We start from the raw sequence: 26197 nt of genomic DNA, 5'->3' as shown, positions 1-26197 counted from the left end.
CCGATATTTTTCTTTCTTCCATACACCTTGCACAAAATATGCTAGTGGAAACTCACTTAGCAGGGTGCAATTTCTTGAACTGCGCTTTTGCAACAGAAATAAATTCATGTGAACTCAGTTCTGACTTTTACAGTATGGTGTTTCCCCCCCTTGTTCTGGGTCTGTGGAGTTTGAAGGTGCACTAAATGTACCTACCGCCCACTCCACTCAACCACCTAACTACTATATGAATCATGCTTTCGCTCTACTTGCAGTTTTCGGGTTTTGCATGAACAAAGTCCCGCGATTACACACACACACACACACACACACACACACACACACACACACACACACACACACACACACACACACACAGAGAGAGAGACAGAAAAATGAATTTGAAATCAATCTGTACTCAAAAAGGTCCCTTGCTATACTGTCCATTGATATAACAGTATTGTATTTGTGCAAGCTCTCTTTCTCTACTTCTCCCTCCTCCCCTTCTGTATCTCTCTTCGCGCTTTTCTTTTCCATCGTCTTTAAAAACACAAATAAATAAATAAATAAAGGACGACATTCTTCGTTATTTAACCTTCAAAACGATCTAAAGCAAAGTTGCCGTCGAGACCGATGTATTCCCTGCAAACTGCTTTGTCCCGTTAACGTTAAAGCTCGCGTCGTTCTTCCTCTTCACTCTCTTAAAAACTCTTCAGGTTTTTCCAGCTGAGCGATTCAGGCTGAGGCGGGCGCAACCGCACTAGAGGGAAAGTCAAGTCGTGCTGGACTGGCGCGGTATCCTCTCACGGTTTACAAGTAAAGCAAGAGCGGACTCGCATTTTATCAAGCTTTGAAAATGATGGAATATGCTGATTTTAAAAGTTGACCTGGGATTTCTAGTTGTCAGGTGTCGAGGCATGGCTTTCCTTGTAACTTGCTTATTTTTGTCTTGGTGAGTATGGCAACTCTTTTCTCTGCATGTTCTCGGACTTTTACGCATCTTAATCACAGACTGTGGATGCTTGTGCCTTTGAGAAACTCAGTATATTCAACTGATTTTCTATCTGTTGAAATGAGCTTTGAGCAGTGCATATGTACTTTAGTTACAGTGCTAGCAGTGTTTGGGGAAATCAGCACAGTGAGACCAGTATATATTTGGATAACATCACGCGTATATTGGATAGATTACTGGATGGCTATGACAACAGACTGCGACCTGGATTTGGAGGTATGCTAATGGACGTATTATACTGTATTTTGTATAATATTGCTTCATGATGATTAGATCCATATCCTTCCTTAAAGGATAAAGTTTTACTCAACTAGTTGTGTGTATCTCATCTAGTTTACGTTATCTCTTAGCCGTCTTTCCCCTCTTACATTATAATAAAATCACAAGTTTGCTATTAGAAACTTTTCATAAAATTATCATATCTAAAGCATGCTGTTTTGTTGTGTGTTCATTTTATCTGATGTGGTTATTTTAAGTCTGTAAATGGCACATTTTATACATATAACTTTATTCCTTAACCTCTTTATATTTTAAGAAATTAACAAATAAGCTAGTCCAAAATTTTTGTCTGCATCAAAGCAACCACTTATCTTTCTGCTGTAGGTCCAGTTACAGAGGTCAAAACTGACATCTTTGTCACCAGCTTTGGACCTGTTTCAGATGTTGAGATGGTATGTCAACTATGCCGACCACTGAAGTACTGATACAGGATACACAAGGAAAAATGTGTGGATGTTATTCACATACATGTGTTTGGTTGATTGTAAACAAAGTACATGTGAAAACAAGATTTCACTGCAATGTATATGGTCTTTCAACCTCAACTCATGTTACTCCCAGCATTCATTATTCCAACATTTGGGCAGGATGTCATTAGTGCAGCTTAGGATTTTAATCTGGTTGACAATCCCCCCCCCCCCCCCCCCCCCCCCCCCCCACCCTCCGCCATAGCGATGTGGCTGTGTTAGGATGGAATAGGCGGGCTACTTCTGCCACGGGATAGGCTGAGTGATGTATGTCTGTTGTACTCTACTATCTTTGGTCTTAAGCTTTAGATACTGCTTCACAGCCTCTAAAGCCTACTAGAACTGCCATGCGATATGCTAGGGGCAGTTCTATAGAGGGGTATGTAAAGCTTTTAAGGGAAGCAAGGCCATCCATGTGATCTAAAGGCTGGATAGACTCATAATACTGACTTACTGCTGACTCTACAGATGAAATAAACTGTGTCTATTTTAACTGTGTATTAATAATGAATTACTCAATCAATTCACTTAACTTTCAGAGCTGGTAGGGAATGAAACATGGAAAACAGAAAAGTAAAATTTGCAACAATTGAAGAAAAACTATATATATATATATATATATATATATATATATATATATATGTGTGTGTGTGTGTGTGTGTGTGTGTGTGTGTGTGTGTGTGTGTGTGTAAAGGTGACCAAAGTGTACAATATGCTATGTCTTGAGGGTTTTCATCATAAACAAGGTTTTAGTTTTGGCAGTATTGGCATTAATAACATAATCCTCCAGAAAGAAAAAGAGACTGAGAAAGAGAAAACAATTCATCACATTGCCAATACTCTATCCAGCAGGTTCCTTCGAAACCATGGCTCACAAACCCATCTGCCATTATCTCCGGGGGAAGCAGATAATAATGGCAGGAGATAGTAGATGCAGCACCAGCAGTAGGAGTGGTCATAGTAGTAGTAAATACATTCGTAACCCACGCTCTCACCTCCATCCAGGAATACACCATGGATGTGTTCTTTCGTCAGACGTGGATTGACGAACGACTAAAATTTGAGGGCCCCATTGAGATCCTGCGGCTCAACAACTTGATGGTCAGCAAGATCTGGACACCGGACACATTTTTCCGCAATGGCAAGAGGTCGATCTCTCACAACATGACTACCCCCAACAAGCTGTTCCGCATCATGCAGAACGGAACTATCCTCTACACCATGAGGTAACAGTGCTGGACAGTGAGATTCAAACCTAGCCAAGACCGGAATAGAGCACAGACCTGGAAAACAAATTAGATGAACAGGCATCCAAGAATATGCACAGACATGAAAAGAAACAGCGTGCCATTCCAAAAACAAGATATGTGCCATCTGATACTGAAAACAGCCCTGGAAAGTGATTCAAACAAACATGACTCCAGCTTTGTTCCAAAAGGAGATATGCAGAATGAAAAAAAAAGCCCCTAGAGTCAATAATGGCACAAAAACAGATTTTTTTGTTTTTAATTAGATTATCTAAGTGGATGAACTCTAAAACATTTAAAAGTAAATAAAAAGGCTTTATCTAAGAAAATTTGTAAACTATATTACAATAAAGGGATGCCACCTTTGTCTACATTACAGATTTTATGAGGGTGGGGTGGGGGGCTATAGACAAGATGGCAGACACAAACCAACTTGTTTGTTTTTTTATTGTTTTTTTTTTTTTACATATATGAAGTAGTGCTACATTTATTGGTTCACTGGCTGAAAAGAAAATACATTCGAAGGCAATAGATGTTTAAATAACAGATAAGCTAACTGTAGTTTTGTGAGTATAATGATGCAGTTTCTACAGTCTCAGCTTGAATTTTGTCCTTGTGTTAGCTTTGGGTAAAAGATCTAAACTTTTTCTGAATTACTTCATCTTAAAGTTGTTGTTTTTTTTGTTTTTGTTTTTAAAGTAGTTTAACTTGAATCATTTCATTTGGGATCAGTTTCCCCCCCTTCGTCTGTGAGCCTGAGAAATTTCCTCAAAGCTCTGAGCTGCTTATTAGCTGTGAGTTCTTGTATAAACTGTCACTCTGGTAAACAAGAATATTATAACAACATTGTAGAACTGAATAACCTAAGTCATTTATTACATTAACAATAAAACCAATATAATATCACTGGAAATGTTTTAACAACTAAGGATATTATTAAGATGTTGTGTTCTGTGAATTTTATAACTTGAATAATTCCAAAGAATCAAATGTGTTTTACAAGTAAATAAACAAATAAATAAAATAAAATAAATACAAATAGAAAATAACATTAAGTTGTTATTAAAAATAAGTTATAAATAAGTTATGAAAATATGTAAGTATATGTTTTACTTATGAGCAGACAACAAACATGGGATTCTTCTTCTGCCATTAAAAATAAATAAATAAATAAAAACATCCTTTGTGAAATGTGTTATCCACGGTTGTCCTTCGCCAAGTTGTGTGTTCACCGCAGTGAAATGGTCTTGCAGGTTTTAGGTCATCTATGTTACCAAAAATATTGTATAATCCTATATTCTGTACTTGTTTTTTTGCTATAATGCTGAATGGCACCACACCAGACCCAGCTTGAAAGAGCAGTGTTTATAAAGCTAGTATGAAATATAAATCATACACTTAATTAAACTGTTTTCTATTCCTACAGATTAACTATAAATGCAGAGTGCCCCATGCGTCTGATGAACTTCCCCATGGACGGCCATGCCTGCCCACTTAAGTTTGGGAGTTGTGAGTTAGTTTTTTTTCAGCCTTACTCACCCGACAGATGGTGTCACTTTCAATCACTGATTACTCTGTCACTGAGCAGATGACTGACAAGATATCGTCAAAGATCTTAATTTGAAATGCCATACATATGTGTGTATGTGTGTGTGAATTTTTGAAAGTTTTCATTTTTAATCGCCCTTTTTATCCATGCTGCCTAGATGCTTACCCCATCAGTGAAATTGTGTACACATGGAAGAAAGGTCCTCTGTCATCTGTTGAAGTGCCACAAGAATCATCCAGTTTGCTGCAGTATGACCTTATTGGTCAGACAGTTTCCAGTGAGAGACTAAAATCCAATACAGGTGAGCAGATGTTTAACATCACCTGTCATAAAGAGTGTGCAGTGGTCACTGTGTTAAAACTAAAACCTGCTAAGGACACTTCAGTGAATCCGTGAACTATTTACCATTACATGTTTGTGGAATGTTATGTCATGCATGAACTTGCATTCTTTTTAAAAATTTCATCATAAATAGAACAATACTTTTCACCAGTCAGTATTAAAAGACTGGTGTATTCATCAGATGGCAACCATGTCAAGTAAATTCTCAGCATTGACAAATCTTTTTGGTATTTACTCTTCCAGGTGAATATGTCATTATGACCGTTCATTTTCACCTGCAAAGGAAAATGGGCTTCTTCTTGATTCAGACTTACATTCCCTGTATCATGACTGTCATCCTGGCCCAAGTCTCATTCTGGATTAATAAGGAATCAGTTCCAGCTCGGACTGTGTTCGGTAAGAGCTCCTTAAATTCTCATACTCATTTAGTGTATAAATTTCAATGTCAGTTTCAAGATTTGAAAAAAATATCAGAAAAAGGGATTTTGACGTAGACTCCAGAGCTAACACATTTCACACAGCCATTGACTACTTGGATTGAAATATTTGGAACGCTGAAGAACATTTTCAGTTTGTCTTCCAAAAATAACTGGCAATTTTTTGTAAATATTCAGGTTTTCTCAGTTCTAATTTTGCACCATTGCAGTTAGCTTCAGATTATGACACAACTTGAGTGCCCATTAATTAGCTGAACAAAATAGCCAAGCATACATTATCCATTATTTTGTTGTGGCTTACTTCTTTTTAGTAAAGTATCAAAGTATCAAAAAGCCAAATAATAAACTGTCTGGATTTATTGACTTGCCGCCCACTGGTTGACCCCACAACTCCTGACTCTCACTTTACAAACTTTAAGCAACTATATTTTCTCTGTTTGTTGCACCCTAAATTAAACTGCAATGAGCTGTCTTTAAAATGAAACCTCCTGCAATAGAACAAAGACCACCACAGTCATCACAGTCAGGTTTTACCTTCATTATCTCTATTCCTCCTCCACTATGGTGGAGCTGAATTAATTGGGAATAGATGTCCTTTTTGAAATTGGTCATGCAAGGGCTGAGAGGGGGAGGATGTTTACTTGGCCCTTTTCCGAGCACTCACAGGTTCCGCTTGCTCACATTACATTACGCTACAGTTGCTACCAAGCTCTAGCCTCAGGAGCAGCAAGGGTGAGATACACTGAACAAAAACAGAGATAGACTAAGAGGAATGACAGCAACAGAAAGACAGAAAAAGCACAGATGCAAAAAGTGAGGATAATGTGCAAAAGTGCACAGATTTTGCTATCATTTTTAACTGAATTTCCATTATTTGTAAAACTCAAGATGCAGCTGTGCACAGAAGCAGTGCTAGCCCTTGTCTTTGGAAACGAGCCAGCGCTCCAACAAATCTGCATTCTCCTTCAGAGAATAGATCCCCGTCATTAATGTTTGCATGGAAGTTGAAGCCTCGTGTAGAAAGCACATCTGTGGCAACTCATTAGCCTCACTCATCCTGCTGTTCTCAATTCACTCAGTACTGGCTGGAATGAAAAGATACAGACAAGCAAAAAACCCCCGAAACAAACCCAAAAACCTGCTCATTCTAAATCGAGGACAGAGGACACAAGAGATTATGTACAAAACAAGTTGCATTGCAAGTGATGGCCAAAAAGCCACTGCTTGAATAAATTGAATTAACACACAAGTTTTGGGTTGTGACTAAAAGATAGACAGTTTAGTTACGTTTGAGAAGAACAGATAAGTTATAGGTGACCTATAGGTGTAAGAATATTAAACATACAAAACATGTATTAAGGGAGTTCAAAACAAACAATTATTGTGTCTATGAAGTCATAATTCATTTGTGAACTTTAAACACTTCTTTGACTTCACAAGACATACATTTGCTACAACAACAGAAAACAGTGAATAGCTGTGTGTATTAATCTGATAATCATTATTTGGAAGGTAACCAGAGCTAGTGCACTCTCATTTTCTTCAGATGCATCCTAGGTTGTTTTGTTCTGGAGACAGGCCTGACACTGACAGTGCATTAAACCATACCATATTGCGTGCTGAATTGTCAACAACCTAAGAGCTGAAAGTCCCTTGAGCACAAGTCTTACAGACTTAATTGAGTGTGGCCTAATTTGTACCTTGCTTTTTTTCTTATAAAAGCCCATAAATGCCCCAAGCATTTCATTTCTATCCTGTCTTTATACTTCATCCCTCTCCCTCCCACACTCTTTCTTTCTTTTTCTTTTGCCTCTCCCTCCTACCCTGACAGGCTTTCTTTCCATGTTCCTCCTCCCTTTTGCAGTCATTTAACTGGTGCTTCAGATTTAAACAGTCAGACTGGTTGACTGTTGGAGGAGGTTGCATCTGAGGGTTGTTAGGTTTTACCATCAAAGTGCTGTGTAGAAAATGTTTTTGAGACATTATTAGGTGCATTAAAACCCCCATAAGTTCCTACAATGCTAATGAAAAGTGCACAGCTACAGTGCACATTTGGTAAACCATGGGAACAGTGTTCAATGGCCCTTTATCCCTGCTTGCTTTAGCTTGATGAAAGTGAATTAGATATGTACTTTGGTAATGGGCTGTTAAAAGAGATGTTCATTGTCGTGGCTCAAGAGTTGGGAGTTCGCCTTGTAATCGGAAGGTTGCCGGTTCGAGCCCCGGCTTGGACAGTCTTGGTTGTTGTGTCCTTGGGCAAGACACTTCACCCGTTGCCTACTGGTGGTGGTCAGAGGGCCCGGTGGCGCCAGTGTCCGGCAGCCTCGCCTCTGTCAGTGCGCCCCAGGGTGGCTGTGGCTACAATGTAGCTTGCCATCACCAGTGTGTGAATGTGTGCGTGAATGGGTGGATGACTGGATATGTAAAGCGCTTTGGGGTCCTTAGGGACTAGTAAAGCGCTATATAAATACAGGCCATTTACCATTGTCAGCATCTTTATCTGACTTAATAAGGAAGGAATCTGGGTGGGGAAAAGGGAAATTCTTATCTAAGGATTAAGAACTACGGATCATTTCTATTCATGAATTAAGTAGTATTAGGGGCTATGTCTGAAATGTTATATCTAAAATGGACATGTAATGGACCTTTTGTGTGATAAACTACTCTTCTCCCAAATGAAAATTACTTAGAAAAAAAATTAAAAAAAGAATAATTATATATATATATACATGTATATTGATTTCCTACTAAAAGGAAGTCTGTTAGTCTTAGTCTAAGCTTCAAGTTCATGTTCATTCTTTCTTCTGATCATCTCTCTCCATCATCTTGTCTGTACCTCATATTAGACAAGCAAACAAATATTAGCAAATACCATACAGCCTGGATGTCTTTCTCCAGAATGTTTATAGATATTCGGTCTCTTTTTACCGACGTGCCAATGTGGGGGCAGGGGTTAGTCTGCTTATGGACAGATTAGCATTCCCTCAAGTGACTTTTTGGCAACACTTTCTGATTTGAAATGCCACATTCTAGTTATATGCCATAAAACAGGACTGCTGCCACATGTTAAAAATATTCCATGGGAAAAATATGCTCTGCTTGGCTCTGTTATTTTCTTGTTACATCATATACACATATATTTTTATCAAAGATTTATGACATCAACATCTTAACTAGTGTTACACAGTATCTTTTGTTGTATGATGTGCAATGTGCCTTTTTTTAAAAGTATATCTTTCTCTATAAATATTAATAACACGATGCTACGATTTCGATTGGGACCTGGAGGTGCAGGATTAGAAATGAACAGCTGAAATGAACAGAAAAGAACAGCTCAGGTTCAATAATTTGGAGGGAAAGTAAGAGAAAAGGATGAGATAGTATGAATATAAGAAGAGGAGGGACACGGGGTATATTGGAGAAAAGATCTTAAAGATGGAGCTGCTAAGCAAAAGGAAAAAAGGAAGACCACAGAGATGGTTCATATATATGTAGCAAACGAGGATATGCAGAGAGTAGGGATGATAGAATTGGATATAAGTGATGAGGTGAAATTGAAGCAGATGATCCATTAGCAACCCCTAAAGGAAGCAGCTGAAGAAGAAGATGTATAAATGTGTATGTCAAGTTAGCTTATTATGATATTTATCAGTAACTCGTACGAGTCCATCATGATGGTTTGTTTGCAGTTTCATCATGGATATTGCTGATACTATTGATATTTTGATGAAAGTATAAATTTGAAATCTCAAATTTAGCAACTGCATGAAGAAACTGTAAGATTTCTCCCAATATTTAGGTTAACAATCATTGTTAACCTAAATTGTTAACTTTTTTGTTCTTTAGGAACAAATGTCCCAGTATTGCATATTTGTGTGTGGATTGTTACTGTCAGTGTCTTTAATGTTTTTACTTTTTGAGAAGCAATGAACACCTAAACATCCAGTTTTCTCAAATCCGTCTTTACAGAAGAGCTTCAACTTTGCATTGTTAGTGGGTTTGCTCGTGAACTGCTTATCCTGATCCTTCCACATCATTTCTGCTGGATGTATATCAGAACCTTGATGATTCCAAAAAATAATCTTTCTTTTACTACAAAAACTTTTTGGTAGAACGACCGATCAGTGTTTGTTTACTGGTTGTCTTTTTCTTTCACGTTTTCTCTGGTAAAATTAAGAATTTATTGTTTCATCACTAATGGCAAGCTGCCCTGGACCAGATGCACCAAAACATGCCCAAACTACAATACTCCCACCACCACGTTTCACAGATGGGATAAGGTTCCTTTGCTGGAATGCAGTGTTCTCCTTTCTCCAAACAGAAACTTCTCATTTCAACCAGAAAGCTCGATTTTTGACTCATATACATCCAATAAAATGTGTTCAGACAATCCTTTGGCCCTCTGTTTGAACAGCAGTGCTTTCTCTTTAAAATCCTGACATGCGTGAAATAGTTTTTTTTCTCTTTTTTGGTGTTAAACACCATTGTAATAAGTGGTGTGAAGATTTGGGTAAAATGATAAATGATTTCTAAGATTTGATCTACAGATTTTGAGAAAAAAAAAAGGCTCAATTTAAACAGGCTGGCTCAGCATCCTTATTTAACAATATATCTACTGCTGTCTCCTTCCCATATGCAGGTATCACCACTGTCTTGACGATGACAACGCTCAGCATCAGTGCCCGCCACTCACTCCCTAAAGTCTCCTATGCCACAGCCATGGATTGGTTCATTGCTGTTTGCTTTGCCTTTGTCTTCTCCGCCCTGATTGAGTTTGCCGCCGTCAACTACTTCTCCACCTTACAGGCCAACAGGGAGCACCGGAAAGCAGCGGCCATGAAGGCAGCAGCTCAGGAGGCAGCAACTGCGGCCGCTGCTCCCGCTGTGGCCGCAGGGAATGACGTAGAGGTGTCCTCAGTAAGTCTAGCTCACCTTTTCAAACTTCTGTTTGAATTAGCTAGTTGAAGATGACCAGCCTGCTGTTGTTTCTTTCAGATAAAACATCTTAATATCACAAAAGTAGAGAAATGCCACCTTTACTTTTTTGCTTTTCTTTACTTAAACCAGTAAAGGACATGCAGAAAGTGATGGTATAGTATTAGCTCCAGCTTTAAACATTAGAAATTGGTTAATCCCAGCAAATGAATGAAGCATGGGATTTAAAAAATGTGGCTCAGTAACATCTGGCTAATACTAAGCAAAGTGTATTTATGTATTTTTTTGCACTAATTGCTCTGTGAAATGGCTTGCACATATTGATATGCCCCTATTTGAATTACACAAATTCTAGAAATTTACTTATTAGTTTTGGTTTTTCTGAATTATAACTCAAGGAAGGTGGGAAGAAGTTTTTTTTGTGAAGTATGAGTCATTTGTTTGGGAAGGGCTAAAAACACAAAAATGAGGTGGCCAAAAGTGCTTGTGGTTCTAAGGTTGAGGTATATAACATGCGCATTATGACATCATCTCTATATATTGCATATCAGGTTCTTCTCCCTAATCATTGTGTTTATTTAGATCTGAGGTTTGACTTGACTTCTGGTATCTTGCTAAGCTTCTGTATTTTTTTTTCATCCTGTCTAGCTTGTGTTTGTCTCTCTTTAGCTGACGAAATCCATTCTTTGCTCTGTGCTGTTATATAACAATTTCAGCGTTTCATTCTTTTCACAGTTTATGTTGGCTCTGTCAGCATGACATAAGCACATCTGTGTGGCAAACGGAGAGCAGTAGATAAAAAAAATGGTAATTGTGTTAAAAAAGGCGAGTACTACAATATGCAACCTTTTTGCTTAACTTACGTTGAGTCTAATTCTTGAATTCTGAATTGTCTAATCCTGAGTTAGAAAAGAGTTTGCTGAAAAAGACCTGAATTACCTGAACACTTGAATTTTTTTTTAGCTAACTCTGACTATATAAAAGTGTCTGACGAAGTTGTATGTATAATAAAAAAAGCCATTGTTAACTGAGCTCTGATGCAATGATTCATGATGGCAGTGATATAAAGAGCAGAGCTGTCATTTTATTCCAAGGAACTTGAAAAACAGCAATGAATCACACAACTTGAAATGTAATTATTCAAATTTAGTTCAATTCATTTCTGATATTTACAATAGGAGTTATCTTAGAGCACTCTACACTGTAAAGCCATACTGTAGGAAAAATGTAGGTAGTACTCCCTATGAGAACCCACGTGGGGAGAAAACACATATTCGAACTATATTCTGTCTATAGTGTAAAATGATTTAAACCACATTTACTTAAGTTTTATGATCGTATAGTTGTTTCAGCTTCATGCCAGCGATGACAAGAATATTTCATCACTGTGACCGATATCTCCATGACAAATGATTGTTCATTGATCAATGTTTAAAGCTTAGTCTGTACTTATTGCGTCAACACAGTGTGCATCAAAAGCCATGTCACTACCGGAGCCACACACTTTGATGTCTTTTTTGACTAGTTCTACAACTCCTGTTATTTGTGCCATTTTTTAGAGAATGCTCCATGGACACACAAATGCAAAAAGAGTTAGCTGGAGTTTTGAGTCTGTATCCATCATATAGCAGAAGACTCCTACGTGGGCCAGTATTTCTTGGAGGGATACAATTACAGCAATTTGAAAGCATCAGACTTTCTACAGAGCAATGTGATGGATCACACAATTGTGCTTGTGTCCGAAAACTGCTTTATTAAATCTTAAAGGCCGCTTTGAAGGAGAAAGAGCAGGTAAAATTGGTTGTTTGAGCTCTGGTTGCTCCAGTCTGCATGCCAAATATCCTTGGTCAAGATACTGACCCCGAGTTGCTCTCCAATGCATCCATAAGAGTAAGAACTTCTATGAATTTTAGATTAAAAAACACTTACCAAAAAGAAAAAAAATCATAGGAAAATGTACTTGAATGAATGGGGGTGAATTAGGCAAGTTGTATAAAGCACTTTAAGAAAAGTGGTATATAGTCCATAATGGTAGTCCATTTACCAACCACTTTCATTTTCATATTTGTTGTTTATCCTCTGTTTAGTGAAGATTTAGTTTGCATTCCAATTTATTAATATTAGAAATGTTCCCATTTTAGTGTTACGGCAGATTCGTGTTTTTGTTCACTTTATTTTAAACAGCCTTTCAATTTAAAGAACTTTTTTTCGATACATGAGTGTTGTCTTCAGTCGAATATCTAATAAAAAGAACAATAACAATATTTTAAAAAATGTTTAACAGCAAAGCCTTTCATGAAAGACATTCAACAAATATAATAAACAGAAACATAAGAGAAATACCAAATTACCTGAAAAAAATCTTAAATTTTTGTTTGAATGTAAATGAGAAAGGCAGGCTTTAACAAGTGTAGACCATGCCAAGTCCCTGCTGCATACATGAAGTAATCATGTCAATGCAGTGTTTGTGATATATTGTGAAATTCTGCAAAGAAAATTAAAGGTTGTTCTGTGAGCAATGGGAGACCTTACCCCTGCTTTAGCATGTTGGTCCTGCTTGACAAGAATAGATTTGATTCTACTCTTAACCTTTTTCCCCTAAATTCTTTCTGTCGTATTTTTTGCTGACAGAACAAATACGACATTTGCCACATCTATAATGTAAATAGAACACAATACATGAAAAATCACAAAATCATGCTTTTGTTTGCAATTTATCCAATGCTTCTATCTCACCCTTTTGATCAATTAAATGTTACAATATTGCTTTTCCCTGCTTCCTCTCTCTGCTCTATGCTACTATTGTAAGACCTCTATTCTCTACTTCACACACACACACACACACACACACACACACACACACACACACACACACACACACACACACACACACACAGATCTCCCTTCTGCGTCTCTCCTGCTACTTTTGCTTGAATGTGCTGTCCACACATAAACAGTGAAACATAACAACCTTCACTTTTTCCAGTTTTGCACTCATATAACTCACATGCAGATATTATCTGCAACACACACCTAACCAACCCGTGTATATACATCATCGGCAACAAACGATGTCCCCTGCATCCATATAGTTCACTCATCGCTTTCAACAATGCCTTATCTATCCATCTAGCTACAGTATATCATCCATCCAGCCCTTTCTCCCAGTCCTTTATTCATCCCTGTAACTGTGTGATAACCACAGTGAGTGACACGGGGAGACAGCCAGTGGCTCAGTGAATGATGTTGCTGCCGATTATGTAAGAGCCATAGATTAAGGGAATATCCAGCATATCACTGCACGCTCACAAGAAGGAGGGCAACCACCACCACAATAAAGCAGAGAGGGGGCTGAGAAAGCAGGCACAGTCCATTTAAAAAAAAAAAAAATTTTTTTTTTTTTTTATATGGAACAAGATGGAGAGATGGATGATGGGCCAGTGTGGTTTGTTTTTTGTGTTTTATGTGAGTTTGCATTCGTGTGTGTGTGTGTGTGTGTGTGTGTGTGTGTGTGTGTGTGTGTGTGTGTGTGTGTGTGTGTGTGTGTGTGTGTGTGTGTGTGTATGCATTAAAGTTACACTGAGAGGAGAAATAGAGTGGGAGGGATGCATCATGGAAAATGACTGCTTTCACCAAATATGTAGGAGGAAAGACTCTTTATTACATAGAAAAAAAACACAACAATGGCGTATCACTGGGAATAGAAATAGCCATCTACCAGTCACGATTTAAAAGACCACGACCTGTTATGACTGTCATGTAAAACACAGCAGGCATGGAAACCTCACAAAAGCAAATTGGTTCAGTTAATGAATCAAATATACAACTGTAAACATAATGGGGGATCGAGTGTTTGTCAGTGTGAGTAACGGGTGCTGAATGCATTTCCAGTGGTGAGTAGGTGGTGCAGTATTTAGTGCTGGAAATAAAGAAAATATTTTTTTCATATTAAGAAAAAAAAATAAGGTGAGAGATAGAAAGATGTGATCTTTATGCAGAGGTTGAGCCACGGGTACTTGCAATCACAGAATTTGAAAAGATTGCTTAGGCGATGAGACACTGATTAAATCAGGACATTTTTAAGGAAATTCTTTTGCTGTCCTGTCGGCTTAATAACTAGACTGAAAGAGAGGATTTTCAGGTTCAGGGATCAACACTAACTAAAAAGTAGCGTCATGGATGGTGCATAACATTTTGACTTTTGTTGCCAAGATGTCAGGTCTCTCTTGGAAATGAGATTTTTTGATCTCAATGAGATTTTTTTTTTACCTGAATAAATGAAGGACTAATAAAAAAATTGTAATGAAGTAACACTTGTTGAATGCACTGATTACAGGTATTTATTTAGAAATTTCTATTTCTACATCATTTAGCAGTCTTCCACCCCCCACCCCCTATTTTTCTATGTTTATAGCTAACTCTATAATAATTCAGTATGTGAAGCATAACCATAAATATCCACCTTTATCAACGGTATTATTAAATGATAATTTAGTCATGGTAATTCGATGGACATCCAGTTTTTGGAGAAAATTCTGCTGTGAAAAACACTGAACAACTGTTATCTTTCAGTCAACATGAGACAGGAAATAATCAAACCACCAGGGACCGGCGCTACATGAAGCTTACATCTCTAGCCTATTCATTTTTTATTCAGCACAGTTAAAGTTTCCAAGCCTAAAATGACTGCCTGCCAGGCTTAATCATTGGGAAATTTTGTATTTTTAAGAACTTTTTAGAAACAAGCTACAACCATTAAGCCAGTTAATGTATGTCATTAGCCTACTTTCACTTCCCATAATGGCAGTAGTGTAGGAAAGTTAAGTAACTTTCCCACACACTATGCAGAACTGCATGCCTCCCACTGTTTCCCACCAACTCTTTATTGAAATTTTCAGAAGTCATACTAGTAGCAGTTTTGCAATGTAATTTAGTCATGCAAATTAATTTAGTCATCTAAAATGTGCAACTGTGCCTTAAACTGTGCAATCACCTTGAGCAACCATGCTATGATTCAAAGAAGTCACCTGAATTCACTTCGCCTAGGGCAAGATCTCTGTGTTACTGAATTTGCGAGGTTAAAAGAGTTATGTTGTCACCAGTGTTTTTGAAGGCTTTGATATATGTGTGAACAATTTGTTTCTTATCCTTATTTCTCTGCCAGTAATCTCTTGGTACTGTACATAAAAGTAAAAAAACAAAACAAAAACAAAAAACAGTTTCGTGAACCCTGTGAGATTGTGAGATTAATATGGTTTAAATGTGCAAAATGACAATGATCAGGACATTTTTTGTCTTTTCATTCATTTATCCGTATCCTTCGATGGTTCATCTTATTGGATCATAACTGTTGTGTGTGACTGTGTGTGTAATATCCATGGCTTTTAATTTGTAATAATTATTTACATATATTCACCCACTTACATCCAAACACCCAGAGATGAGGCTCCTTAGTGGACAGAAAGTGAAATCGTGCTGTCTATTAACCCCTTCGCACACTATGAAACATAAACACACTCGTGTGTAGCTCTTAACCTGCTCTACTCACGGAGACCCACATCCAAACATGATCCATATATCCGTTAGTCAGCACCCAACCTTTCTGTGAGTCTGTTGAAAACTAGAGCAGTGAATAAGGGACAAGGACTTGATCTCCCATGAGATTTAAGAGGAAGCCAAGAGATCCTGTTGTCATCATGAGCAATAGCTTGTCATTTGGCTCAACTGCAGACATGTGCAGTACACCATGCAGAAGTAATGCATGCGGTGTGTGTACTCACTGCATGTTGTTACCTAAAAGGGAAACAGAAACAGGTAGCTGACATTTGAAGCTACAGCCTGGTGTTGTGAAGCATACAGTATACCACTCACAGATAAGAGGATACACTATTATTCACTGAAGAGTGAACTTAACCTCGAAAATGACTGGTGGTAATGGTGGTTAGATCATCTGGACCTGCTCTCTCTCTCACAGCCCTTCCCCAGTGTTGCTATAGAACTTTACAGAGCTTGATATATTCATCAAGCCCATAATAATACAGCTTAAAGAGAATAGAAAGGTTTAAAATGCTGCTCAAACATTAGCTTTTTTATCTTTGTCTAACACCTCCATATCAAATGTTTGTGACTTGCACTCCTGTGAACTTCCTCAAATGATAAACACATTTAAACCCCCAGACGTATAATATATATTAAGATTTTACAGCATGATTGCACTACTCAGCATAGCTGCCATGGAATGACTGACAAATATTTTATATTTAATTTGATTCAGTATTAATGTTGTTAATAACTCTAATTTAACTGCTAATGGATTTTTAAACTGGCCACCATGGATTTTATTTATTTATTTATTTTTTGGAATGTTTCCCCTAAGCCTTAGGATTGTAACAGTTTAATAGTTTCTTAACCTGTAGAGGAGCATGTAATCCTGTAGCCTCACAAATCCTGCCTAAATCTCACAAGTTCAGATTTTGTTCCAAGACTGCCAAAAAATATCCACACTGAAGTGAGAAACACTGAATGCTTTAGTAAACTACTAGGAGTTTTTCCCCCAAAATAAAATGTAAAGAACTGTTCAAACTCTGCTCTGCAATAAATGTTCTAGAAACTTGCAAATTTAACAAGGTATATATTTGAAATTTCCATGTAAACAAAAAGTGTCCTATAAAGCATAAATATGGCACAAAACAGCATATTTAAAATAAATATTAAATTATATTATTATAAAGTTCAGTGCTTACTCAGTGAAGCTGCTGATCAATAAAAGGCCATCGTGGAATGACTGTATTTTTTTATGCTGAAATTTGTTCCTTTAAAAGGGGACGTGTTCTTTCTCACTTACTCTACCTGGAAGGCAACACATTGTTACTTGACCCATTTTCCAGATGTACACTCCCCTTACTTTCTGTACACATACTGTATATGATTTACAACTATTGGAGCAGGGAGCATGTGTTGCGATCACACTAGTTTACTCAAAGTTGATGAGGCGTGAGAAACCCATGCGTCAATATATTGAGCTTCTTTCGTTTAATATGGTTTGTTTGCCTCCCACAACTACACCAGCCTTGACAGAATGGGCTGAAGTTTCAATCAAAATCAAAACATCATTGATTTTCTTTTCTGGGTGTAATTACTGTGATACTCATACTCATTTTAGATATAGATCACATGCTCCATAGAACATATGGACTTATCTATTTACAGTATGTTAAACACACCACTATCATCAGAATGGATTTTTCCTTTTTTCCTTATTTCCTCCCTTAACACTAACTAGCATTGATGTTATAAGATACTGACATTATAACATTTTGTTTTTCCCTGGTCTTTATATACTTTGTATCGTTCTTATTTTCCTCTCCAAGGTGGATGCCAGTAGTGTGCTTAAGAAGAGGATGAACTCCACCCCGATGTTTGAGCGTCCTGCCAAGACATTTCCCAACCCACCGGTCAATGCCCAAGCATTCCTCCAGCAAGGTTCGGCTGTACCGGCCAACAATGTTCTGACTGGCACCAGCATCATCGACAAATACTCACGCATCCTTTTCCCCCTTTCGTTTGGCGCCTTCAACCTGGTCTACTGGATTGTCTATCTTACCAAGGACACAATGGAGATGTCCAGGTGAACAGATGGCATGTTGTTACAAATGATTCCAGCATTTGTTTTTATGTGTTTGTAGAGAGACAACAGACAGATTTTAGGATGACTACTGCCTTACTGACTATAACTGAATGGGTTTTTTTCCCCCCACTCGGCTAGGAAAGCCCGATGGGATATTGTCGGCAACCTGCTGGGTGGGAGGGTGGGCGGGCAGGCGGCGTCGACACCCAAATTTGTGAATGCAATAACTTGAGAACAACGCAACATAGTAGTATCAAATTAGCACCATTGGTACATCTACTAAAATCTCACACAAGTTTGAATCTCACAGATCTCAGCCTCAAGGTCAAGGTCAGAGGTCAAGCATTAACTTGACTACTACGAAACAAATGTACAGCTTCTGTACTTATATAAGATATAATGATATATGGAATGTTCATCAAATTATTGACATATGAACAAGAAAATTATTTGCACTTTACATTACTGCTTGGTAACAGTGTGGTAATAATAGAGTAATAAGGTGGAAATGACAAGGTAATAATATGGAAATAGGAGTTTACTATGACTTAAATACAAATTAATATCAAAGTAATAACTAAGTAATATCATGCATAATCAGTGGCTTTAGCTGAGTAATAGAGTAATAGTAATAGCTGAGTAATAATAATATTGGGTGAGAAGGTGGAGTCTGAAGGAGCAGTGAGGACGTTGGATGGGAAACTGCAGGTTTAGTTATTTTGCTACTTTCATATTAATACCACACTACCACAGTATTACCAAACTGTAATAGAAAGTCTTTTCTCTGTCAAGTTTGCATGCTGAGGTTCTCACACGCAGTTGGTGTTAGTCTTTTCATCAGTTACAATTACCTACTTTGATTCCAGATCTTCATAATAAACTTGAAGAGTCAATATGTGGTAAATTTTAAAAGACGCAAAAGATGCTTTTTGCTCAAAAAAGGCTCATAAGGTTCCACAATATGACTGTGTAATCTGGTTTATGTCCCCACAACAATAATACAATACACATACATGCATACACATTTCTCACAATTAAGAAAAATGTGAGAGTTTTGGATGAAAAGAAAGGCAGTATGCTGATTATGTGGGCAGGTGGTTCTGGAAGTTTACATTTTGCTAAGTCTCCAAGTGTGTGAGAAATAGCTTATATTGTCTTCCTTATTGGTGGATTTTGTTGCGCTTAGGGACCTTTGGCTATTGAGCAAAATATAACTGAAAATATACCCATCTGTGTTCTAAAGTTTGTCTGCTGTGTGTGTGTGTACTTGTGTGTTTGTATACCAATGGGTCTCTGTGTGTAAGAGATAAAGGAAGTTAGAGACAGAGAGAGAAAACAGAATATGGGAATGTGAAGTATTCATTATATATATTGTTTTACATTTTTTTCTTTCTTCATTGTGCATTTGCTATTCTGGAAGGGCATATATTATTCATCAAATACACAAAGATCTTTCAACTTACAGAGAATTTTTCCAATATGACTTTTTCCAAACGTGTTAGAGACTGGTCACGGGGTTGATACTGAACGGACTGCATTATTTACAGGTTTTATGAGTATGTACTTTCAATACATAATGAATTCTTGCCCAAATAGGATGAACATGCAATTATCTTCTGTTTCTCTTAGCAACATTACTAAAAATATATCTCCTAGCCATCATTTGCCATGCATAGATTGCACTTGTAAACAGGCATAATAGCTGTGTGCAAAGCTTTAATGAGCCATGCCTGTCCAAGCCAGAGAAAATAAAGAAAAAATAATTAATGTATAATTGCTTGACCTCTTTATAAAGTCACAATTCTCTTATATTTGGGCTAATGTGGTACAAAACTGTGCAATATCTGTAATGGCCAGCAGGGGTTGGCTCTCCTATCTTAAAACAAGTCAAAGTGTAGAGAAGACTAGGATAAAAGTAGCCTAATTCACGCATAATTTATTGTCTCAGTCAACATTTCACTAATGACTTAATGGTCTCATTTGGGAATTTCAAGTCATATTGAATGCAAAATTAACTTTATGTTGAATCTGCAGTCACATTAAGTGAAATATATGGTAAAAAGGGACCGCTTGCTCTCTTTATAATTGGCAACTTCATTAATCTACCAGAAAACAACCCTTCTACTCACTTGATCTGTGACCTTGTAGAGCAAAATTCAGTATTTTGGTCTAAATAACCCAAAATGTGATTTCCACATATGTGGACACCAGGTCCTGATCAGACACACACTCTGTATGATGATCTTTTCTTTGCTGTTTGCTAACTAAGCTCCCACTAATATTTAGTTTTTTTAAATTTTCGTTCAAATTTTCATACAAAATGTGATCTCAAAGAAATCCTTTAGCTTTTTGTCAAACATCAGGATTTCTACATATTGAATTCAGCGAAGGCGACAGCTTTCAAACAATACACCTTAAGCTTACACTAAATCAGTTTAGTAAACAGCATCAAATCATATATAGGATGTGACTTGAAACAGCAACTTGAGAGGCTAATACTCACAACAGACTATATTATGAATACTTATAGTACAACATAGTAAACTAAATCTGAATCTATTTTTCTGTTTTTTCAGGTGCTGTCTTTTAAATTGTATACTGCACATAACTTACAGTTATTGCTGATATACACAGCAGTCGTGCTGCGTCTTGGCTTTGTTATTGCTAAAGCACAAATAGCGCTATGGTTCTTTTGATGACATCATGAGATGCATTGTGCTCTCTTATATTACATCTATAGCTCCCGTATGACACTTTGATAGGATGTTGAGATTTATACTAGTTAGAGATAAAAAGGCTCACTTTATTGTGTATGTGTGCAACTTAGTGTGCTTGATTTGTCCCGGCCATATGCTCTAAACAAATGTGTCTGCCTGGTTGTGCATTTATGTTCACACTATCGATATGCACACTATCAATGTGCATCAACACTTCTGACTCTGGGGCTTTTCAACTGTGTGGGTTCAGCTCCTTTTATTCTCCTTTCTTGCTCTTTCTCTAAAAAGAGAAAAGCCCCCTGGCATGAGCTGAGACAAGTCAGATGACATGACAGTGTTGGAAGGGATCAGGATAGCTGTGTGTGACTAACCCGCTTAGTGACACTCTCCTAACTGTTTCTGTTAATTGATAGGAACTGCAAGCTTGAAAGGAGATCCTGACAAACGTCCTGTAGAAAAATTGCAGAGTGACAGCATTTCAGCTCTGGGAATCAGGAGCAATTAAAAATAAGAAAATGGCATATAATAAAGTATGCATGTGTTTCTTTTGGAATTCATGTGCATATGTCACAGAGGAATTTCTTCACATACAGTGCATTTAAGTGTGACTGAGAAAGTGCAGTGAGTGGGGAGGATTGATGAAAGGCAAGAAGGAGGTGATACAATACACAGAGCCCCAGGGCTAATAACTGAAACCCCCAGTGGTCTTAGAAGCAGCTAGTGCAAAGAACAAGAATAACCACAGGTTGTCATTCTGATCGATAACGGCTACATGACTGTAAGAGTTGAATCGTCTAACATCGACAAAAACTGCCACTGAACACGCTTGCTGCAGGTGGTGTTGTAGAGATGGTTCTTATATTCATCCTGAGAAAGATCAGAAGGTCTTCTCCAATACAGAACATCTCATGTCTGAAATCCTACTTGCGAACTTGGCATGTCAGCAGAAGACAACAACCGCAAACAGACCCTTTTTGGGGAAAATAATCTTATTGACAGTGATATGCTGCGAAGAGATGCACCTGTTAAAATGTTATCCATTTTTTCAGCAGTAGATATTACATCTTTGGAACAAAATTACTTATTTTCAAATCACAGTGGGTCTCAGAGGCAGCAATAAGTTACTATCGGGCTTGGCAAGGGAACAGAGTTCATGGCAGGATGATCAGAGGTTTTTGGTGTGCTCGTCATGTCAGGAGCTGGGCAGTTATCTGCTGAGATGACTCTAAAAAGTAACAGTACTGCACCTCAATCCATTCCATGAAAATAGACAAGTGCAGAGAAAAACTCACAACGCTTTTGTTGACATAATGATGATTTCTAAAACACTAAAAACAGTCATAAAACATTTCTTGGCATGCATTTTGTTATTATGAAATATATATAGTTGCTTGATAATTCACTTTTGGCATCTTGCCAACAAGTAAAATCACACTGAAATTTGCTGCCAATCTTTATGCCACATGGAGGTAAACATGAATAAAGAGGTTATAAAGCTGCCAATAGTTGACTTTTCTCCATAAATAAACTGTTTGGTATTGTAAAGTTCACCCTTTTCTCAATTAAACATCTGATTATCAGCATGAATGAAGGGAAACATATCAACGTGGGTGAGAACCTGAATGGTGAATTGCATTTTTACCTAATTTGCTTGTTGCCTGGGATAATTGAGATATATTTGGCTGATATTTTGAATTGTGGCTAAAGTGGTGCAAACACTGCCTAAGATTATAAGTTAAATTACAGTTAAAATAGCGGGAGCGCTATAGATTATGACTGAAACACGGTCCACTGTACAATACTTTCACAGTTAACACTTTACATTTCTTTGCTCTTGTGTGCAGCACCACCTACACTAGTAACCTCTTGATTCTCAGTAAGACCCACATGAATCCAAATATTGTATCCATTAAATGAAAGTGAGCAGCTCTTTTCATTTCAGAGAAATAAATATGCAACTCCAGCGGCCTAACTGAAAGCAGATAGCTGTGCAAGCAACAGACCCTTTTTCTCTCTTTGTGTCTTTGCTTTTTTATTGAAGGGTCTCCTGCAAAGATGAGGTGAACCAAAAGAAAAGATTTTGGTCTGCTGTGAGTGTAGGTGGATTTGTGTGCAAGTGTGTGTCTACTTCAGTGAGGATACAGGCATACAAGTGTATAAATGTGCCGTGGCAGCAGTGCCTACCGACTGCAGGCTATTTTAATGAATAGCACCATTCAGGGCGAGACATGAAGGAAACAAATTTGCTGAAAACACTTCCTTCCGTGAAGGGCCCCAGCTGGTTGGTTGACTGGTTGCTGGCTGCCTAGCAGGCTAAATGGTGTATGTGTGTCAGAGTGGGTACAGCAGGCGATAAGCCTTGCTCCTCTTTATTGGCCATCAGAGTTCCAGGCTTGAAAAAACAACTTCCCTATTGTTGCTCATAAATCAAAACCACTAAATGCTCTTTCAAACTCAATTCCTATTTTCAACTGCAGGGCCATAGCCATAGCTTTGGTGTAATGATCATTCAATTACAGGCCACTCATACAGGGAGTAGAGAAGACCGATATAAACAGTGATCCCCTATCTATCATTTTTCTCTCCTGGGTCTTGTGAGAACTGTTTACATCTGCCTTTGTCTGTCAGGCGTTTATCACACATCTACCTTTGTTTGCATGGAAGCCTGTGTGCACACTCATGCAGAAAAAAAACACAAGCATTTACAAATCTTAATAGGATAATTTGTTATCAAACAAGAAATCTGTTCTCTTTTTTCTTTTTTTCGCATCGTCTATCACCCCTTGCTCCCATTTGCTTTTTCTATTTCTTACTCTATCTAGTGTCACTCTTTTAAACGCTTCCTTTCTCAGTCACCATCTCTCCACTATATTACCACATCTTCCACTCTGCCATGGTGCACAGTCTGCAGTCTGAATCTTCCTTGATAAAACGGGACAGCCTGACAGGCTAAGCAGAGTGCTGTCCCTCTACCTCATTTTCTCAGCATTAATCACCCAGGCTTTCAACTGCAAAGAAGAGACTTGTCTCTGTGGGACTCTCCCAGTGCTTTGCTGATCAGTCCTCTTTAGCAACTGTACAGATGCAAATTTGTCATTTGGTTAGTTGAACAAATGCAGTTAATAAGGAAAGGCAGCCTTGTTTTAAGATAAATGGTGCTGTTACCAAAAGGTCACAAGTTCACTTCCTTTAAGAGCCTGTCTGCAGTTCTTTGACCTGTCAGTGCACCCTAGAACAAGACTGATGATTCATTTCAAGTCAGACTCTTTGAATCTTTTTCTTAAAGACATATGAATTGTTTTGACAGTAAAATATTGTGAGAATGGAATGACAAATGTCGTAGCAAATGTCACATATATAATTTCTGTCACCTGGACACATGTATATTGCAAATTGTTTTGTTTAATCTATGCAGTGTTCCCAGGGGTCGCCAAGTGGGCTTTGCCAAGTGGAGGTAGTGTAGGTAAGGGGGCAAAAGGGGAAAAAGACTCATTTACAACTAAGTCTTACAATAATTTTGTAGGGTATATTCATATAAATGTTGCTCCTTCTTTAGGTTTTCCTTTGCTCTTTGTCGTACATGCTACATAGTATATGCAGGAGTTACGTGAAATATTGTATTATGGCTGCTTTCCAAAACCTAGCCTTTGTAAACATGGAAATTGAGAAGAGTTGCTAAAGAAATTCAAATTCAACTCGACCTCATCTCGAAACAAGTCCTGTTACTTAGCAACGACAATGAATCAAATTTGGGGCAGTTATTTTAGTAATTATTTTGAAACATTATCAAAATTACCCTTCATTTCAATGGTCAGGGGACCATAAAAACTGCATGTACAAAATAGCCAAATCCAATCGAATATACTTAAATATTTGTTGACTTTACCCATAAATAAGACTTTTTTTTTTCACTTTTTCCAGCATATTTGCTGTTATAAAATCTCCCATGAATTTCATTTTTAGAAATTGTTTGAGTTTCATGTCTATCTTTCTTATGATGCTACTGCTGCTAGCTCAACCCAACAGTTGTGTAGCAAAGAGTCTGCCTACTGTACAATGTGCCCAATAAGTCTATTGCACCCTGCCCAGTTTGGCCGGCACCTGTTGTCCTCCTTGACTTTAAATAAGATGAATTTCAATCATCATTTAATTTGTTGTCAAAGAGATTTCATTATATGAATTGCCAACTTTAGCCATAAATCATATAGAGATCCACTGAAAGCTAATATGAATTAGTCCTAAGCCTTAAATTTCCAGCTTACCAAATGTCACATGCTGAGCAGCACTTACATTTGAAAGTAATCTCTCAGTGTCCTCTCTTTGTTGCATTTTTCTCCACCTAAAGTGGGACGTTTTAAAACATCTTTGTTCTTCCTGGAAAATACGTGAACTGTGCACATCTAGCTAGCGCACAGATTCTGTGCCAAACTGCACAGAGAACCTGTTTGTCACTGGTGATGTTTGTTGAACTGCTAGAAAGGTTTCATTTGAGATTACCCATAAAAAAGTTATTTTGTAGTGCTAGCTAGATGCTGAAGTACTGCTGGTGCAACATTATTGATATCTGCATACTTGTTATTAATCTCTGGCTGTCTTCACCAGCATGTCTTTTATACTGTCTTCCTTCTCTTACCCCAACCGGTCGTGGAAGATGGCCGCCCCTCCCTGAGCCTGGTTCTGCTGGAGGTTTCTTCCTGTTAAAAGGGAGTTTTTCCTTCTCACTGTCGCCAAAGTGCTTGCCCATAGCGGGTCATTTCATTGTTGGGTTCCTCTCTGTTTGTATTATTGTAGGGTCTACCTTATAATATAAAACGCCTTGAGGCGACTGTTGAATTCAATTGAATGCATAACAGGAATGAATCAATGGTGGAGAAGGGGCTGCAGTAGGTAGGGTAGGGTCAAGTGGTGAATTAACTGTAGCATCAGCTGGAAAGATGGAGTTAGTAAGTTAGGCAGTTTCATACAAAATACTAACTATCAGATTTATTTAGTCATTGAATCGAAGATTCTGTAATGCTATTCTAGATCATTCCAGCCCTCTTAAACCCCAGAGTGTACCAATAATACAAGGCAGTGACAATAAATTATAACAAATCAGTATACAATGGTACATTTGTTGTCATACTCCACTGTGTTTTACTTTTGACTGGAATGACACTATGGTTAAACACTTATGTCTACTGGATTTACAAATGCTAAATGCCTATTTTTAATCTGTCTCAGCATATCACAGTTAAAACTTGATGATATAAAGGATGAAGTTAAAAGACACAAAAAATACATTTGCATACTGAAACTATTAAAGATTTTGTTTTCATTTTTGTATTGCAGTGAATTCTAACTAAAAACACACAGAAAACCTCCAACTTTTGCCAGCAGGCATGTAAAGTTCTCTGGCTAAAAATGGCTCTCAGTGCTGTCAAAAGTGTCACCGGCTTCAACACATAAGGCAGAGATGGTAAAGATGTAAACTACCTAGCTAAGTTTTCCAGATGGGTTTCACAAAGTCTTTCAGGAGAACAGTGGCAGTGAGACACTGAATAATTTCAGATTTATTTTACCTTTAAATTCAGTCTGGAATGGTGTTCAGGCAGATATGGACAGAT

General features: G+C 37.7%; 1 protein-coding gene across 1 annotated transcript in view; it reads left to right on the top strand.

The window, feature by feature from the left end:
• Positions 1 to 473: 473 nt before the first annotated feature.
• Positions 474 to 26197, top strand: part of gabra6b (gamma-aminobutyric acid type A receptor subunit alpha6b) — a 29115-nt gene continuing 3391 nt past the window's right edge. Inside the window, exons 1-9 of the mRNA XM_026182502.1 lie at positions 474 to 931; positions 1083 to 1207; positions 1595 to 1662; positions 2743 to 2963; positions 4411 to 4493; positions 4691 to 4834; positions 5119 to 5271; positions 9952 to 10229; positions 17618 to 17874. Of these exons, the coding sequence (XP_026038287.1) occupies positions 846 to 931; positions 1083 to 1207; positions 1595 to 1662; positions 2743 to 2963; positions 4411 to 4493; positions 4691 to 4834; positions 5119 to 5271; positions 9952 to 10229; positions 17618 to 17874 (1415 nt within the window). The 5' untranslated portion in view covers positions 474 to 845. The remainder of the gene's footprint in view (positions 932 to 1082; positions 1208 to 1594; positions 1663 to 2742; positions 2964 to 4410; positions 4494 to 4690; positions 4835 to 5118; positions 5272 to 9951; positions 10230 to 17617; positions 17875 to 26197) is intronic.

This window comes from Astatotilapia calliptera, chromosome 10, assembly GCF_900246225.1.
Source record: "Astatotilapia calliptera chromosome 10, fAstCal1.2, whole genome shotgun sequence".
NCBI classification, from domain to species: domain Eukaryota; kingdom Metazoa; phylum Chordata; class Actinopteri; order Cichliformes; family Cichlidae; genus Astatotilapia; species Astatotilapia calliptera.
This window is presented reverse-complemented; position numbering and strand designations above follow the sequence as displayed.